Below are 20,181 nucleotides of genomic sequence, written 5' to 3'. Positions count from 1 at the left end.
AGCCATCACTCTGCTAAACAAATAATTCCCTCAGCACTGTTCAACTATTTACAAAGTGTACACTACTATTATTGTTAATCTTCTCACCGCTCCTTATCACCCATCCCCTCCCACTTTACTGTTTCCTAGTATGATTTGATTGTTGATTGTACCCTATGACTATCATTAAGTGTTGTACATTATGATTCTTGATTCTTAATGAATGTACCTTTTCTTTATGTATACTGAGAGTATTTACACCAAGACAAATTTCTTGTGTGTCCAATCACACTTGGCCAATAAAGTATTCTATTCTATTCTATTCTATTCTATTCTATTCTATTCTATTCTATTCTTATTCTATGCTAAAAAGGGGGGGGCGGGGTTGCTAATAAGGCCATCTTCCAAATGGCTGGCTTCTGCTTCTCACTAGTCTCTTTCATACGTTGGGGGTGTAAAAAATGACTTTCCAGTCTGGTGAACACGGATACAGTTTCTCAGATAAATGCTAATTATGGCCAACACTTGCTTATTCTCGGAATAATCGGGTCCAAGCATTACTGCAAGTTTCCCCAAGCGAAAAAATAGCCCTGCCATTGAACTTCTTTTTCTTCCCCATCACTCACCCACCGATACACACTCAACTATTGGGAACCGGAAATTTCCCTGGTGGTGAATCACTCTCATTCTAAGACAGGGGTCTCGAACCTTGGCAACTTTAAGCCTGAGGACTTCAACTCCCAGAATTCCCCAGCCACCAACCCTGTTCAAGAAGGAGTGGTCAAAGAGTAAGAACGAGACATTCAAACACCCATTCTCAGCCCGGGAAGTGTGGTCTGCGGACAAAAGAACTGTCCTCTAAAACTTGCTCATAGCCCGCCCCAAACGCCAATGAGAGGGGAGAGTTTGCTTGCGCTTGCGTAGATGCTGAGCCACCGCCATCTCCCAGGCTGTCACGCAGGCGCAGTCTAGTAGCTTGTTTGCAGGTGGAAGAGTAGGGGGAACTCTGCGTGGATGTGACACTCGAGGCGAGGTCGTTTCTTTCTGGTGGGTGGACATGTCCATAAAGCGACTGTTTGCCTAAGATTCAGGTGCTTTGGTTGGATTGTCGGGCTGTGGCGATCTTTGTTCCGTGTCAGTAATGGAGAACAGTCCTTAGTTGATTTCTTACGTTTCAAAAGCAAATAAATTTTGGCATAGGTCGAATGTACAATATTAGGGAACGTCGTCTGGATTTTAATGCAGCAATGCTCGTAAGATTGATTTTGGAATGGGTCCTTTTACCCAATGTTAATTTACAATGAGTTTGCTCATTGTATCAAGGTAAATCTTTTTGGTTTACCATGCTGCGTGAATTCAGTTACTTGTGGGTTCGTACAGTCAGCGTGTAGAAATCTGCATATTTCTCTCCAAAGTAGAATTAAGCTATAAGGAATGATGATACACCGTAGCATTTATTTAAATTAAAATATGAATATCAGTTAAAAATATTTTAGGATCCATTCATTCTGCAGTGAAAAAGCAGTGTTTTTCCTTATGCTCTTCAAAGGAATGCTCAAATCCTATTTTTTCCTCCAACTCATTAGAATGAGTGTTGACTCATTTACAAAAATGCCATGTTGACATCCAGGTTAGAAAAAAAATGTGTGCCAATATGTAAATTTTAGTCTCTTTCTAGAACTTCATATTCAATTGTAATTTTTTTTAAAAATGTGTGTATTTAGGTACAGTCTATAAACTATATACCGTAACCAAGTTTCAAGTAATCTAACTATGTTTGAAGTTTAGTTATTAAATTTTACACTCTTAATGTATTCTGTAATATAATATTGCTATATTCTTGGTTAGTTAATGTTTACTTTTATATTTACATATTATCTTTTCAATATTCATCATAATATCTGTTCAAATATATATTCTATTGTTTAGTGAATATCTTCTAAATAAGTATTTTAGACCACAATATTTTCTGATATGGAATGCTTTTGGTTTACTGTGCCTTTATATACAGAGTAATCTTGATTCCTTATAGAAATTTAATTATCATAAAACAGAGTATCTCAATATTATTTTGTTTTTACATTTACTATATATTTCTGAGGTCATCTAGATATATGACTGCAACTATGCCTCTGATTTCCTAGACAGCATGGTCAAGCAGTAATTGCTGGCTGTGAAGCCTGTAGTTTGCAGCCTGTGTATCTGGAAAGTATCACACTGTAGACCATTCATTCTGAAAACATAGAAGTTGTGGAGTGTAATCACAGTGAACCATAGTGACAAAGTACTGAAAGTAATGGTGAAGTGGCTAATTTTTCAATAAAAGTTTCAAACGAACAGGAATAGTGACATACAATATTTTTAACATAAGACGTTGATGATCGTATATGTAGATAATAGTATGGAGTTGTTCCAAAGGTGCTTTTTCAAAAGGCAACTGGAGTTTGTTTTTCCTTGAAAACAACAGAAAAACAGTCCAGTTGCTTTTTGAAAAAAGCACCTTTGGGACAACCATGACCTGAATAACAGAATCTCCATAGACAAATATAGCATTGTATTAATTTTCTTCTTTCTCAGCCCTGTTTCAAACAAAATTTCAACTAATATGTCTTAAATATTAACATTTTAGAAATCCACATTGTTTGAAAAACTTTGATTTTAAGGATTTCAAATCCAAGGATTATGGTTTGACAAAAAAAGTAAAAGCAATTAAAAATGGAGACCTTTGCTACAAAGAGCCTTCTGGTGTTCAGCTTATGATTGAAACAGAACTGGAAAGACTGAAGCTACTCTTAAGTCTACTCTTAAATCATGAAAATTCAGATTAATCTCTCAGTACTTCACAAAGTTATGATGGGTAGAATTAAGGAAAGAAAATGTGAAAAAATGTGTTTTTCTTTTGTTATTACGCTCTTTAAAAACAGGCTTTTCTGGCTGGAAACAAAATGAATAAATCATCAACGCTGCTGCGGTTTCCTCTCTACCAGCTTCTTAAGAACGTTGGGAAGCCTTCTTGGGAAAACTTCTGCTGGGAATCTAGCCATGGGTTTACTTTTCCATATGGCCAGCGAGATAATTCACCACGATCCTTTTGTTCATGGAGGAGGATGTTTTCAAAGGGGTTGAAATCTGGGCTGGGATGTCCAGCAGCAGTAGAACAGCAAACTCCTGAGCTCTCTGACAAGGAGCAAAGACTTCTGAGGAAGCTGTACACTGGACTGATCCAAGGACACAGGGCATGTCTGGCGGAAGCCATTACACTCATAGAATCAACCCATAAGAGGAAGAAAGAAGTCGCTCAAGTTCTTCTTCAGAAGGTATTAGCCCACCACCGAGAACAAGAACAGTTAAATAAAGGAAAGCCACTAACCTTTAGAGTGGGTCAGTTCTCTCTTGTTTGTGCAGTTATTGCTATTCTGATTCAAAGCATTCTTATTTGCTTATTGCTATGGTAACAATCTATTTAACTCCAAAGTTTACAAAGTTGATTATTATGTGATGTAAGTTTGATACTATTGAATTGCTGAATGTCTGCATTGTGAAATTTGCCTCTCAGGCATTGCCTCTGGAGCTAGATCGAATGTCATCTCATGTCATCTCAAGACATTCTTATACTTTCAAATGCTTCCAAAATTTCTCCCTCTGAACTGTCTTTCTCTAAAAGGAAGTCGTGTGGGGCTGCTTAGCGTACTGCTGGTTGGTTTCCTTTAACTTCAGAGAATTTTGTTAACGTTTTCTATAAAACATACTTCTGTATAATATGTTTCTACATAGAAAAAAAGATCATGTCAGATTTATTTTGAAAATGTGACTCCCTGAGTTCAATTCTGTGAATTCAATTTTTATTTGTAGGATGGATTATTTCTTAGCTCCTACTTTGCCATCTCTGGTGCCCTTCCACATTAAAACCTGGCAGCAAATTAACAAACAACAATGGAGCAATGTTATTTTTTATGTTTAAGATGTGAAGAAATCTAAGTGAGTTAAGTATCCAGTAATGAAAAATTTAAAACTCTGAAAGGAAGAATGAAAGGCCAGTTCCTTCCCCGCTGGTGGCTGCCTTGCCTCTCAGCCCCACCTTGCAACCTTGACGATAATAACAACAATAACTCCCTTTTTATGACCCCATAGTCCTTACTCAGGGTAGAGTTGGGCTGCACAAAAGATGCCACATATACTTAAATCGACAAACTATAAATACATGTGTAACTTTGGAGAAAGTGTTTTGCTTAAAACAGACCATGGAATAATATGTTGCCTGCACACCTGAGATGTATCAGCCTGCTCACTATTTTTGTGAAATCAAATAGATATTGATGATGTTGCTGCCATTTAGGATTATCTGGCCCTCCTGGTGCTGGAAAATCAACATTCATTGAATGTTTTGGGAAAATGCTGACTGAAAGAAGACACAAAGTATCTGTTCTGGCAGTAGATCCTTCCTCCAGTACTACTGGTGGTGAGTATGTTTCAAAAGCATTATTTGTCTCTCATTCTTTTTATAATGAATATAGAGTTTATTATATAGGCAGTATGTGTTTAATGGAGTAATTTTTAATCAAATCAGATAGTTCCATTATTTTTATAATTATATAAATATGATTATAAAATATAATTATATTTTAAAAGCTCAGCTGAAGTGTCTTCGCTGAAGTTAGATACAAGATTCTTCAACAGTATTATATTGGCAATTATTATTAATAAAGAAACACAAAATGAATTGCATTAAGTTCTCTTCTGAAATTATATGATTGTCTGATAAAGTTCATTCTAATTGTATTAATTAGGATAAGATGGTGGAAAAATTTAGTAGATATGTCTTCTGTATTTCCACAACAAGCTGCAAAAATAGAAAATATGTATAGTGACATCACAAGACAAGTGCTATCCTTTTGTACTTGTGTTGGAAGTACATTGGTCATCATGGAAGTACAAAAGAGGTGGAGGTTGCAATATAGTGTATGTTTTATTATTTTCTCCCTTCACAGATAGCCATATTATAGCTTCGTTGTTTTGGAATAATAAGTCTCTGTTGTTTTAGGCAAAAAAAACTGTTTTATTTGAATGGCTGGTCTTTCTTTTGTGTAATGCTTAAGGCTCACTCTTGGGTGATAAAACACGAATGACTGAGTTGTCACGAGATCTGAATGCTTACATCAGACCATCTCCAACCAGAGGAACATTGGGCGGGGTAACACGGACTACAAATGAAGCCATTTTGCTGTGCGAAGGAGGAGGTTATGATATTGTTCTTGTGGAAACAGTAGGTGAGTGAAATTCCTTGTCAGTTTTAGCTATCATGCTCTGTAGCTCAAGGTGGGTAACCCATTGGTGGTATGTATTCCTTCAACCATTTCTGTGGCCACCATAGTCCTCCAAATTACACCATAAAAATTCAGCAAATGAAATAGATTTTTTAAAAAATGTTGCTTTCTTTTGTGAAAAAACCACATAAAATGTTCTTGTTAAGTTTTTACCTTTTCCCCACCATATGTGTCATATGCCCCCACCGTAGTTCACACAGCCAAGCTATCACGACATTATGTGACATGTTTATGTGTGTGTGTTTCAACTAGCTTGTAACAGAGCCTAGTGCTGGTTTGAGCTTATAGGGCAGAAGTCTCCAAACTTGGCAACTTTAAGACTTGTCGACTTCAACTTCCAGAATTCTGAAATTCTGGAAGGAATTCTGGGAGTTGAAGTCCACAAGTCTTAAAGTTGCCAAGTTTGGGGACCTTTTTTATAAGGAGTGACTGGCCCAGGGTCACCAACTGGCTTCTGTGCCTGAATCTGGGTCTCCCCACTTTTTGTCCAGTATCTTAACCATCACAAAACATTGGCTGCCTTGGGGAGACTAATGTACATGGGATAATTATTAGGAAGGTTGGTTTATATGTTGTTTTTTTAATGTAATACCTACAGGATAAAAATATAGACCCTTGACCAATATGCCTGCAGTCCTCAGAAACTGCAAAAATAGAAGTGTGGCCAAAAATACTGCTCATCTGTGCTGAAGTTGTTGAACAAGGAAGATGCTGAAGCTTCTTGTAGAATTTAAATCAGCAACTCTACAGCAATATGTTATTAGAAACAGGCACAAATGGTTTTTCATCAGCCCTCAGGATACTATTCAATCTTCATGCAGTTCTTTTCAGGGAGAGGATCTCTATATTTACAATTTAAATTTTGATCCTGACCAGTGTACTTCTGTTCTTCATTCTTAGGAGTGGGTCAGTCGGAGTTTGCAGTTGCTGATATGGTGGATATGTTTGTATTGCTGCTGCCACCAGCAGGAGGTGATGAGTTACAGGTACGGAGGTTGCATTTGATGAAAATTTGAGTTAAACAAAACCTTATCCCAGGTTTTGTCAACTTTAAGTCTCAGAATTTCTCAGCAAGTATGCTGGCTGGGGAATTCTGGGAGTTGAAGTCCACATGTCTTAAAGTTAGCAAGGTTAAGAAATCCTGTAAGAGCTATTTGGTACTAGCTCATACTAAGCTGGTCTACCAGAAATGATAAGCAAAATATAGCAGTCAGTTCTACCAATCTTTGCTAGTTTTAAGTTGGATTTTGCCTTTTTCATTAATGTGAAAATACATTAGGAGAATACAATTTTAACTGGAGTCAGTTGTTTATATTTATAATAATAATTTTGTTTGCTTTTTCATACTCCCTATATGCCCTGAAAACAATTCATCTAATAATAAGTGGTGCTTTTATATGTTTAATATTTGGTTTTATTTAATTTAATTTGAATTACTCAGTTTAAATGTTGTCTGACTCCAAGCAACTCTAGGTGGCTCACGGTGTAACAATAATAAAATACAATATAGGTAATCAGAAAGAAAGTAAAAAGCAAGAAGAATAAGAACAAAAATAAAAAGATGTACAGTAGTATGCTTTTAAATACAGTATTTAACATATTAAACAGATCATTCTAAACAGTTTTCTGTACTTCGTATTTTTATTAATATAAAGAAATTGTGGGAGCTTCATCACTGGAAGCTTTCAAGAAGAGACTGGACTGCTATCTGTCAAAAATGGTGTAGTGTCTGCTTGGGCAAGAGGTTGGACTAGATCAGTGGTCGCCAACCGGTGGGCCATGGAAAATTTTTGGTGGGCCGCAGAAGAAATGGCCCCCAAAAGCAATTAATCTGGGCCATGCAGTTCTTGCGCCTCCTGGCTCTCCGAGGGACCCCAGAGCCAGGCCCCTGAGATGCACGCGCCAACCAGCTCCTATACCTGCCGGTGGCGGCAACAGCAGTCCCCTCCCCCAGCGCCCACTGTCAGCTCTTCCTCATTAGTTCTCTAACTTTGAATTGCTCCCGGCTCTCTCTCTTTCCTCCCCCCCGCCCACATGCAGGCAAGAAAGGAAAGTGAGACGGATCCATGCACAGCTCTCCCCTTTTCCAGCCCTTGCTGCCTCTCCCAACATCAAAGCCTTTGCCTGCAGCGGTAGCGTCCTGAGTTGCCTTAGCATGCTCGGTTAGTTAAGAATCGCCCTACCCAAAGAAGGAAGTGGTGCTGGAGGAGGAGGAGGAGGCAGTAGTGGAGAAGCAAGCAACTCAGGACGCTACCGCTGTGGCGGCTTTGCCTGTGTTTCCGAGGCTTCGATGTTGGGAGAGGCAGCAAGGGCTGGAAAAGGGGAGAGCTGTGCACGGATCCGTCTCCCTTTCCTTTCCTGCCTGCATGTGGTGGCGGGGTAGGAAAGAGAGAGAGACGGGAGCAATTCAAAGCTAGAAAACTAATGGGGAGAGCTGACAGCGGGCGCTGGGGGAGGGTACAGTCGTTGCCGCTGCCGCCATGTGTGGGAGCGTGCATCTCAGGGACCTGAGCCGGGAGGCACGGGAACTGCAAGTGGGAGGTTTGATGATTTCGAAGAACTCCTGGACCATGGTAGATTGGCGTTTTGTAGGCCTCAGTGAAAGAGTGAGCTTTGTTTCGTCTCCTTTCCTCCCCTGGTAATGCGAGAGATGCTTTCTCTCTCCCCCCACCCCCAAATAATCACTGGCTGTGGCTGCGTTTGGCAGTGAAGTGCTAAAGCGATCAAAGTGCCCCATGGGACACCTTTCCTTGCCTGTCTCCAGGTGACGCTGGAAGAGCCCCCCAGCTTTTCCTCAGCTGCGGATCTGAGCCTCTCAATCCTCCACCCAGGATCAGAAAGGAGCTCCCACTTTCTCCCCCTCCCCCCCCCCAATTAATCACCAAGAGCCGCAGTCCTTCTGCAGGCAGATGCCTGCTGAGAAGCCCCTGGAGTGGGGGCCAAGGGATGCTGCCCCCAAGGAGAGCAAAGCCTCCTTTCTGCCTCTGCTTCTCCCAGCGGCAGTTGCCCCGAGGCCCCTCAGCTCAGACACACACACACCGCCCGCTCTTCTGTCTCTTTGAAAGGTGCCAGGTGGGGGGAGGCTTCCAGCCCGGAACGTTTTATTTTGTTATCATTAAGCATTTCCTTTTTTGTTATAATTAAATAAGTGTGTGTGTGTCTCTGTGTGTGTATGTATCATGTATATATGTGTGTGTATATGTATATGTATATATATGTTGTATGTATATGTATGTGTGTGTGTGTGTATGTGTGTGTGTGTGTGTGTGTATATATATATATATATATATATATATATATATATATATATATATATATATATTCTTAAGTTTTCGTGGTACTTACATGTATGGTATTCGGCTTGGTTCGGGTATTTTCCCACGTCATTGTAGTTGTTCTTTTAAAGTTGTAGCAACGTTTCAGCAGAATCTCATCTGCCGTCATCAGGCTTCTGTATTGTGTCCGTCTGTGGGTCAGACTTTTACAGTGGTTTCAGATTTAAATTTGGGGCAGCCTATTGCTGTGCCAGAATGGTTTTTTCTTCATCCTGATTGGTTGGGAGTCTTGGTCTGTGTTTATTGGTCTCGGAGTTTGCTGTGTTCTGCTTGATATATATACATACATACATACATACATACATACATACATACATACACACACACACACACACACACACACACTATATATATATATATATATATATAAATATAATTTATATTTAACATAAAAATTAGTGGTCTTTGGGATTTAAAAGTATGAGTTTGGTGGTTCCTGAGATCCAAAAGGTTGGCGACCCCAGGACTAGATGACCTACAAGGTCCCTTCAAACTCTGTTAATCTGTAATCTAATCTGTCCTGACACCTGATTAAATAAATAAAGATATTTGAAATAAATATACCATGTGAGGATTAGCAGCACTAATTCTGATTTTTAGAAATGTATCTGAGTTATTTAAACACAAAAGTCTTATTTATATTCAGTTCTGGTACAGTTTTTCTTTTGAAATCTTTTAAATGCAAATATGCAGTATGTTTTTTTATATATTAGATCAACCATTTCACAATTTGCATTTCCCCTTCAGAAGGTAATTGTAAAAAATTAGTTTCTTTTTAAAGTCTGTATAAAAATGAAGAGTTCCTTTTAAAAGTATTTTCTGGTTATTAAGTCTCATTTTTATTTTTCAGGGTATCAAACGAGGTATAATTGAGATGGCAGATCTTGTTGTTATAACCAAAGCAGATGGAGACCTCATTGTGCCAGCACGGAGGATTCAAGCAGAATACGTTAGTGCTTTAAAATTGCTTCATAAGCGCTCAAAAGTTTGGAGACCCAAGGTTAGTATATTAAAATAGTTTAGAAAATATATAAAGAATATATAAATAATTGCCACAAGTATTTATATTTGTCCTTTGATATATTTATCAAATGTGACAATTAGTGCACTATATATCTCCCCCAAGGTAGTTTGTAAAATAACCTAAAACTAAAATAACCCAAATGCTATTTATCCCATGTGAAATTAATTCTTTTACTGTTTTATGCTTAAGAGAAGTGCTAAGTCTGGGACATACACATCTGCATATAAAAGCTTTTCTCCTGGGAATATAATTAATCTGTATATTTCTAAAACTACTGATTTCTCATAATACAAAAAGTTATCTAACACTCCTAGTATTAATATTTTAGTATCACATCCAATTACAAGTTGAATCTATAGAATGATGTCTTTTTGTCGAAGTATTTTAACAGTAAAATTAACTTATATTAAACTCATACGTCATTCCGCAAAATTATAAATCATACAGATATACAACTATAAAATAGACAAGCTTAAAATCAGAAGCAATAACAGACCATTCAAACAAAAGAACAACATGTCAACATGTTCTAAAAAGTCAGATTAAATAAAGGATGGGATTATATCATCTGAACTTCAAGGATTTTGTTTGCTAGTAACTTATAATGCAGTTTTAGATGTACCTACTAAAATGAATCTCATACATATATATTTTATTTTTATCCCATCTTTGTTATTTTATAAGTAACTTGAGGCAGCAAACATAACATCTCTTCTTCCTCCTATTTAGTGGGATAAATTGCAGTTAGGAGACAGTAATTGTATAGCCCAAGTGGGGCTTAACTTGAAAAATCAACATCTTGAATTAAACCTGGATATAAATGGATAAACTGTGTAGGGGTACCAGAACATGTATCAGTTATTCTATTAACATTACATATTTTAGAGGTGGCAAATATTTTGAAACTGAACCATTTCAAATTCAGCATGTCCTGTTTCTATTGGAAATGGCTTCCTTAAACACTTCCGAACTGCTCAAAACAGTCCATTATAAATTTAAAATAACTGGATCGAATTCCAAACTTAGAACAAAATTTTCAATTCCACAATTCAATTCTAAATGTTTTGCACAACCCTGATATTTAGTAGTGGTTAATTATTGTTAGTATTTGACTCTGTGGCCTGGGTGAACTTTTTAATAAATAATTGCCCCTTCATAGATAGCGTTAATTTGGGTCAGGAAAATTTTCTCCACCTCCTTTCCAAAGACGATTGACATTGCTTGGTAAGTAGCAATATCTTCTCAATCTAATAGGTAATGCGCATCTCTGCCAAAACCGGGGAAGGCATTTCGGATGTATGGGATAAGATGACAGAATTCCAAGAGCTCATGCTTACAAGTGGTGAGTTGCTTGCCAAACGCAAGAGGCAGCAAAAAGTGTGGATGTGGAATGTAATCCAAGAAAGCATGCTGGACCATTTCCGGCATCACTCAGAAGTGAAAGATCAAATTCCTCTCCTGGAAGACAAGGTTGCTGATGGGATCCTATCTCCTGGGCTAGCCGCAGACCTACTGCTCAGGGCATTTAAAGAGAAATCCTGATTCTTTTCTGTATACGACCTGATGATATGAAATAAATGATAAATGTATATATAGCATTTTTAAAAAAGATGTCTGAATGAATGAACTTCTCTATTATCAAATTTGTACCTGTACATTTCCAACAGTGCCTGCCTTGATTTGCAACAATAATTAATAATAAACACTTATATCCACAGTATTAAAAGGACTTGTTGCCTGATATGAAGCGGCTCTCCGAAAGGAAATGCCGGCTTATAAAAGCAAGCTTTCAAATTGCCATGGAAAGTGTGCAGAAAGGCAGAGGCCATTAATCAGAGAAAGAATTTGATAGCATTGCAGCTGCCACAGATCGTCCTGGACCCAACTGGCTTCTCTTGGGCCTCCCTCCTAACCATCACCGCATAGACCAGGGGTCCCCAAACTTGGCAACTTTAAGACTTGTGGACTTCAACTTCCAGAATTCTCCAGCCAGCATAGCTGGAGAGTTAAAGTCCACAAGTCTTAAAGTTGCCAAGTTTGGAGACCTCTGCCATAGACCTTAGCTGAAGAGCAGAGCTCCTTCTTTGTTATGTAGGATAGGTAGACTTTTAGACGAGTCCTGAATTGTGTGCGGATTTCTGTGTTACGACAATCACTCCGAATTTGATTTGGAGAACAGCTTGTAGCCCATGGTGTCACTGGCTTCAATAAGGAATACCTATCAAAAGCCTTGACCATTGCATTCCTGTATCTACAACTTCCTTTCAGAGGCTTCCCATATAAGGCACATTATGTGGGAGATAACCATAGTATGGGTCGCAGTGTTGAGTCAGCACTATCCAGGAAGCAATGGAAGTGGTAAATTAGCTTCAGTTGTTAGAAAGCATCCCCCACCATTGCAGTCACCTGTTGTTTCTAAACTGATAACAATGTATTGTTTTAGAAATATTTATCTTTTAGTATTTCAATGTTTTAATGCTGTAGGCCATCCAGAGTTGTTTCAATACAAGATAGGCAGCAAATAAATAAAATAAATGTGAATATATACTAGGCCAGCATATTTAGATACATTTATAGGAATGTGAACAATGTGCTTGTGCAAAAATGAGGAATTCCGTATTCAGTTTCTATTTAATCTGCAGAGAACCCTAGCGATATATTAAGATGCATTGCATGTGGAATGAACTTCATTTCTACAGCATCACTAAATTACTGGAAGTTAAAGATGGTTGAAATCTTTCCCCATGCAACCTAAAAAAATTTGCAATTGCCACATTATTGTACAACTGAATTAGACCTAAACATCTTAGTCATGACATCTTCTACATATAAGTTGATGAAGCATAATTACTTATGCATCCCTGTGATATCAAACTATGGAGTTGCATCTATGCTTTAAGCAGATGTTTGTCATATCGAACTCTATATGCAGAATTACTTCTGACAATGTGAAAGCACACATTTTATTTGGCATTAAGGTCTCCCATCTTCTGCAAGAATTCAAAGAAGAGGTCGCAGACCATGACAGGTTTAAGAACAGAAAATATTAATATCATCAGATTATATAAGATATATGTTTGCTGGTCCTCATAAGGCTACTGGGGCAATGTGTAATATACTTGAAATACTAGTGGATAAGTTTCAAGATAGTAACTGAAGCTAATTTAAAACCAAACCTAATGATACAAATATGTGGAAAAGCATCCACAGATATATTAGGGACATTTTAAACCTCACAACACTGATAGTGCTACTTCTGAATTGTATTTAGTAGATTCTACAATCTGATTTTTCTGTACAAATTTAGCAGCTTGAGAAAACGACCACACTTTGGCACCAGTATTGTTACCATTGCTCTTTTTAGGAAGTTTTCCCCTGTATATCTAATCTACACGGCTCCTTTGTAATGAATTCCTTCCTGTAATACAAGTTGAGTGGCCGTTAATATGCATAGACCTTCTGCATATTGCTTCCTTTCTCTGTACTGCTGCCATCTCCTCAGCTGTTCTCTCTAAGATTATGCAGTAAATAGATCACTTCTCTTGCTTTGCATGATTTCATGCATTTAATATGCTTTCTAGCACTAAGACAAAAAGAAGGAATAACGAACCTGTATTGTATTTCTGTTGTTTTCTGTAGCCAAATCTTCGAAACATTTAAGGTTAAATGGCTGAGGAGAGGGAGAAGATACATATATACCACCTTCTGTAACCAAGCATTAAAAATAAACATGTATGTAAGATAACTTGCCAAGGTGGCAACAGAATTAAGACTTGATCTTGTTGCAACACTTCTGCTCTTGCAGGGATTCTGTCTCCTATCCAGAAGCAGAGATGAGGAATGTTCAGATAACTGGTGTTCACCAAACTGCATTGTTCCATATGCACTGGAGTATTGAAATTGTAATCTAACACATTTGGGATAGTGAAAGAATAGTCTGGACATAAGAGCCATTAGATAATTCTGTGGTTTTTCTGGGTACATTTATTCTAGTCATATTCCAGTCTGAACTTCATTTTGGAGCACATAAGCCACTGGTTCCCAAAACAGTAGTTTTGCATTTAGGAAAGAGCAAAAACACTATAAAACAGTTTAACATCTAACATTTGCAGGCAGTCCAGAAAGCGGTCATGACCCAAAGCCATTGAGAGAGATCTAAGAAGACTCCCAAGGTTCCATCACAGAATTGCCAAAAGAAACACTATTGCAGTGTTAGTCACAAACTCAGGCTTTATACAAGACTAACAAGGATCTAGATAATTTACTCTTAAGCCAACACGCAAAATATGAGTAGCCCTTCAACCTTCCCTGTCCTTTTGCAATTTATTTTGAGGTCCTCTGAAGCCAAATCCCAACCAATTTCTTCAAAACTTTCCCCAAGAAGGAATGTTTGGAGATGGCACAGAAGTAGTTCAGAATTGCCAGATCCAGGGATGTCTTGGGGAAAGGCATCCTATTGCTTCCTTTAAGAAGATGGGCCCCTCCCGCACAAACTGAATAGGGCCAGGAGGGGCAGAAATCTAGAACTTACGTTGTAGAAGTTCTCCACTTCTTTGGCATCCAGTGGATCCAATGCATTCTAAATGATTTTGCAGGATGTCATTCCAGTCACCAGATTCTGCCCAGAAGGTGCCAAGCTCAAGTACCTATGAGTGACTTATCTTTGGAAAGCTTCTGAACAAGTCAGAGCACTCTCCAGGAATGTGAAAGGATGGATCCCCTTCAGTGGTGGGATTCAAATTTTTTTACTACCGGTTCTGTGGGCCTGGCTTGGTGGGTGTGGCAGGGGAAGGATACTGTAAAATCTCCAGTCAGAGGTGGTATTTGCTGGTTCTCCAAACTACTTGAAATTTCCTCTACCAGTTCTCTAGAACTGGTCAGAACCTGCTGAATACCACCTCTGGTCACCTTAAACAAATATCTCACAGCCACAATTATGGCAGCGAAGTATTGATGTTTTTCTGCCCCTACTGTCACAGCTATGGCCAGATTGGATTTATAAATTATCATGTTTGATCCTCATTTTTCCCTATTTTTCTATTAAGATTATGTTGTTCATAATGTTGTTTATTGGATTTTGAATGTACAGTATACGATGTATGGATAAAGAAATTGCAGATTTATAAATCTTCATGCATTATATGAATCCAGCTATTTGTTTATTCAGCAAACAATTCAAGTGTAGTTTGATGCAATGTATAAACTAGGTTAGCAAATAGAAGGAAATGGAATAGTGACAACTCCAAATGAACTAACAATGCCGTGAAAAGTTAGAGTAAAATAGAACTTTTCTAGAGTACACTGATTAAATCTTGAATTCCTATTTAACATGGTGGGACTTACTCTTAAGTCAACAGGCAAAATATGACTAGCCCTTTAACTTGCCCTGCCCTTTTGCCTTTTATGCTGTTCGCAATGCTTGTGATCTGTCAAGTTGTTGCTTAGCAACCTTTATGAACAAGGACAAGGCTATGCTTTCCCCTTCCCTTCCTCTTTGCAGGATTTTGTAGACCAGTCCATAAGAGGCTATAGGCAGGAGTGTGGAAAGAGGTGTTCAAAAGTTGTGTGAAATTGCTGTTGACTTTCAGAACAGACACTTCTCATGGCCAAGTATCTGTTTTGGGCCATACAGCCCTCTTTCTCCTGAAACTTTTGAAGAGATCAAATGTCTCACGGGCAAAGCCTGGACGCAACCCGCACCCAGGAATAGAACAGTGGCTCCACCTCCTATGCCGCTGCTTTTGGAAATAAAAGATTGGATGCTGCTACATGGGGTTGCCAGAGCACGCAAACCTCATCTACTGGAGTAAGTTGGCTCTACGGTATTATTAGGAAGCAAACGAGTCTCTGTGTATATTGGTGTATGTGTGTGAAAGAGATCATGTATTCCTCTAAAAGTAGGAACTGATAACCGTTATTGAAACCACCCAGAGTCATTGGGAATTGGGTGGTACCATCAGATGTTTAGAATGGGTTTGGCATTTTTATCCACCCATGGAATCATTTCCAAGGACCTGGGATAATAAGCTTGATGGTGTTAAAGGTATTGCTGCAAGGTGTAGACCAGGGGTGCCAAACTGGCGGCCTGCGGGTCGAATGCATCATATGCAAGCCACGCCCATCCCAGTTCTGCAAAGGCAAAAAACGTCACGATATGCCATGTGACGGGATCAAGTTTGACACCCGTGATGTAAACTGTTCCAACTAAAGCTGCCTTTTGTAGATGACTGTTTGTGAGTCTACCAGTGCTGATGGTGTTCAAGTGATGCTCCAGATGCTTTGGGATTGCACCCAAGGTACCTATCGCTATTGATACTTTCCTCACTTTCTTTTGCCATCGTCATTCTATTTGCAGATCTTTGTATTTTGTAATTTTCTCCCGTTCTTTCTCTTCTATTTTGCTGTCTCCAGGTACTGCCATGTCTGTTGTGCAGGCTTTATTGTCTCTCTTACTGACAATCGTTAAGTCTGATATGTAACATGGCAGGTGCTTGTCTATTTGAAATGTATTGTGTTGTGTTGTATTGTATTAATATTATAATGTTATCAATGTATCTATTCAATGGTAGTTATGGACAAGTTCATTGCACTTGCCTAGGAACACCTGAATCTTATTTACTGTTTACATTTATATTCTATTTTCCTATAAAAGTACTACTCATGTATAATCCAGTTGCAGCCAGCATAGATAATGGGATTTCCAATGGTTGACTGTATTGAGATAACTACCATTTTGACTTCACACTGTTTGAAGTAATACTGTTTTTATGTAAAACATTCAACTCAAAAGTATTTCTTGTGCAAGGCTCTTGATAGATGAATGGCCTCATAAAATTGTCCTCTGAATACTTAAGTCAATACAGTTTGCATCATCCTTCCCAGTGTGGTATCCTTCAGACACGGACTTCAACTCTAACAGTTCTAGAAGCCTTTGTTCAAGAAACCTGCCTTATTTTCAGCTACCTTGGTGAATAGGCATTCTTTACAGCTTACAATCTTTGTGTTTTAGGAATTCATGATCTGAAGCACAACTATATATATATATTTTTCCTAATCCAACATTTAAAATCAAAGTAAATTTCCTTCCTTGAGTCTATTGTTTCTGAATAGAATGGGGGAGCACATATCAGACTGAAGAAAGTAAGTGTAAAAATGGTAAAATACATCATTGGAAAGGTAGCTGTGTCCAGGGGACAGAAGGTGTGGGAGAATTTTTGGAACTTGGTTCTTTCTCTCTACAATGCTGATGGATTTATTTTCTTCCAAGGCTCTTCAATTTATGCATTCCCAAAGCTCTCTTTTTAAAAAAAGGAACAAGCAAGTTATGGCTAATCCCTCATGTTTTGAAAAGATGAATTTCAGCTCTTAAAAGTCAAAAGTGTATCTATCCTGTAAATAAGAAGCCTGCTTAGTTTTATTTCAGTTTTCATCAGCCAAAGGATTTGTGAATAATTTGGTTTTGTAACCTAGCATTATAATTTAATCAAAGCCAAAGTAGATAGGATTACATAAATAATAGAACTATTTATATGGAAACAAAGTCCCAAATGATAGAATCTCAGCAAAGGTGATGTAAAATTCTTCTTGGCAAAACCCTGAAGTTGAACAGCTGAATTCAGTTATTATACAAATCCTAAGTTATCTTAGCCACAAAAAGAAAAAAAAATGCAAATCACAGAAACAATACTTATATTAAGTCAGTGGAATTTCTAAAATAATTGCACCCTTTTGAGTTTCTTAGAACTCTTCATCTGTTCTGTTTTTAAATTAAAATACTGTAAGCATAATTCTGCATGAGGTAGCATCTGTTCTTAGAGGAAACCAGACGATATATATAAATCTCATCTACAGAATCAACTTTACACAGGTAAGAAGTAGTTTAGGTTTGTGTGATTTATTCAAAGAACCATAGTTAACTTGTGGTTTTTAGCATGATGATGAATTAGCCTTTTCTTTTGCAGAATTTGCTGTGGCTACAAAATTCGTAATCCAATACATCTAGAACAGGGGTGTTAAACTCGATTTCACTGAAGGCCGCATCAGAGTTGTGTTTCACCTCGGGGGCATGGCCAGGGTGGGCATGTCCAGCTCAACATCACTCATATTGGGGGCACCCATGATGGCCCAAGCACTCTGAATGTGGTCCTCCTGAGCTCTGTTTTCCCTGGCAGAGGCACCGCGGACCAGTCCTTTGCTGCCTTCACGGTGGCACCATGGGCCAGATCTAAGCATCCTGCAGGCCGGATCCAACCCATGGGCCTTGAGTTTGACACCCCTGATCTAGAGGATACCAGATGAGAAAAGTCAAATTAGAGCATTTTTCTGTTTTCCATATTACTTGTTGCCCAACGAATCTGCAGTACAGTGACACTAATGACTAATGCAGATTCAGAAATCTATTGCTCTTTAATCTTGCCTTGCTATTGTCCATAGATACAAAACAATCTTGATATGTCAGCAATGAAATGTCTCCTTTTGGTCCAGGGTGTCTCTGGTTTGCCCTTCTGTAAACTTAAATTTATCCCAAAATATTGCAAACTGCACTTTCTTCTCTCATTATTCTTCCATATCACCAATTTTCTGGAACTAGGTGTGGCTTTGGCATATCCATTTTCAACTAATACATGTTATGTATGTTAAAATATATTCATGGTTGCAGTTTTTGAGATTTTGTAAGATTCTGGAAGCCTAAGAGTTGGCTGATGCTAGTTAGAACTTTCAACATTACTATTGAGTGCCAATCTACACATTGCACTTATTTCACATAGTTTTATCATGAGTCTTTAATTGCTATAGATACAGACTCCAGACGACTGTTACAAATGGGCCTATGAGGTTGAAAGACAGGATGCTATTGGGGCAAGTAAGTCCAGCCATCTCTGTCATGCCATCAGGTTCAAGAGAGGGAGCCAAGGCTCATATCCCACCCAGTGGACTTCATGATCCCTGCTTGATGAGAAGGGGTCCAGTGACCTGATCCAGAGCCCCTTCCATCCCTGGAAGAGGAGGAGGAGAACAGCAATGAGGAAGGGAGGTGTTTCAGTTGGTTGTGACCACTGAGCACATTGGGATGGATATGGGACCATGGGTGTTTTAAGCCAGAAGCCCCTGAATTTTTTTTCTCAAGCTCAGGAGCAGGGAGAAATCCTTGAGGAACATGCAGGAGAGACCAGTGAACATTCATCACAGCAGCCAGAGCATGAGACACCAACCTCAGAGACCCCTGGACCTGATAAGTTCCCAGAGGAAGACTCATTGATCCCAGCCGAGCTGAGACTGAGATATGTTATTTTGGGCCACAGCACAAAGGAGGTGGTACTCGTCACTAGATAAAAACCTCAGGAGTTCAAATGCAACAAGAAAGGAGGATCCATTCCTGGAGCAAAGAATTTTGGGGAGGGAGACAGCAGAAAATAAGGAGACAAGAAGAGAGTAAAAGGTGGGAGAATACAGTACAGAACTGGGAAAGAGAGAAAAGAAGGGAGGACGGGCTTATTGGCTGATGTAGGTGAGTGGTTGAACCAGTGACCAGAGGCGGTGTGCCACTCAGTGAAAGATGGCAGAGATGAGCTGGTCCAGGTGAGTGGGCAAACCAGGGAACAGAGGGGGGTGACAGATGCACAGATAGATGGTAAAGACAAGTTGATTCAAATGAGTGGGAAAACCAGTGACGAGGGAATGTGAGACACGCCGGGAGACAGCGGAGATGAGCTGATCCAGGTGAGTGGATGAGCCAGTGACCAGAGGGGCACAATTCCCATTGGCAGATGGTGGAAATGATGTTATCTAGGTGAGCAGTCCAGCCAGTGACAAGAAGCAGCAGAAGCACCAGGGGACAGTAGTGACAAGCTGATCCAGGTGAGTAGATGAGCCACTGATCAGAGAGGGCACCAAATGCATTGCAGATGATGGAGATCAGCTGATTTAGGTGAATGGGTGGGCCAGTGAAGAGAGAGAGCACTGGACACATGGACAATGGCAAAGCCAAGCAATCCAGGTGAGTGGATGAGTCAGTGACCAGAGGGTGTGCCAGAGGCACTGGAAGAGGGCAGAGACGAGCTGGTCCAGGTGACTGGGTGACCGAGTGACCAGAGAAGGCCTCAGATGCACAGTAGATGTTGAACACAAACTGATCCAGGTAAGTGAATGAGCCTGTGACAAGAGAGGACACCATACATACTGGAACATGACAGGGAAAAGCTGATGAAGGTGGGTGCCCGAACCAGTGACCAGACACACCGACAGATGGCAGAGATGAGCTGATCCAGATGAGTGGATGAGCCAGTGACAACAGGGCTTCCAGATGTATTGGCAGGGGCAGATGAACTGATCTAGGTGAGTGGGTGACGCAGTGAGCAGAGGGGGCATCAGTTGCACCAGCAGAAAATGGAGATGAGCTGATCCAGGTGAGTGGGTGAGCCACTGAGCAGATCTGTGGAAATGAGCTGATCTAGTTGAGTGGGAGAGCCAATGACCAGATGGGGCACCAGACGCACCACGAAATGGCAGAGAGGAGCTG

General features: G+C 39.4%; 1 protein-coding gene across 1 annotated transcript; it reads left to right on the top strand.

Annotated features, from left to right (window-relative positions):
- Positions 1-935: 935 nt before the first annotated feature.
- MMAA (metabolism of cobalamin associated A) lies at positions 936-11,380 on the top strand. Its single transcript, XM_026668786.2, has 7 exons — positions 936-1,026; positions 2,904-3,360; positions 4,316-4,438; positions 5,076-5,246; positions 6,204-6,289; positions 9,489-9,638; positions 10,917-11,380. Exons 2-7 carry the CDS (start codon positions 2,925-2,927, stop codon positions 11,202-11,204), a joined length of 1,254 nt encoding a protein of 417 aa, XP_026524571.1. The 5' UTR covers positions 936-1,026; positions 2,904-2,924; the 3' UTR covers positions 11,205-11,380.
- Positions 11,381-20,181: the final 8,801 nt, after the last annotated feature.

The sequence above is a fragment of the Notechis scutatus genome, chromosome 4 (assembly GCF_049901735.1).
Source record: "Notechis scutatus isolate UNSWTSFEM ecotype Mainland chromosome 4, rNotScu1.2, whole genome shotgun sequence".
NCBI lineage: Eukaryota > Metazoa > Chordata > Lepidosauria > Squamata > Elapidae > Notechis > Notechis scutatus.
Note: the sequence above shows the minus strand (reverse complement) of the source record. Positions and strands in the feature narration are given on the sequence as shown.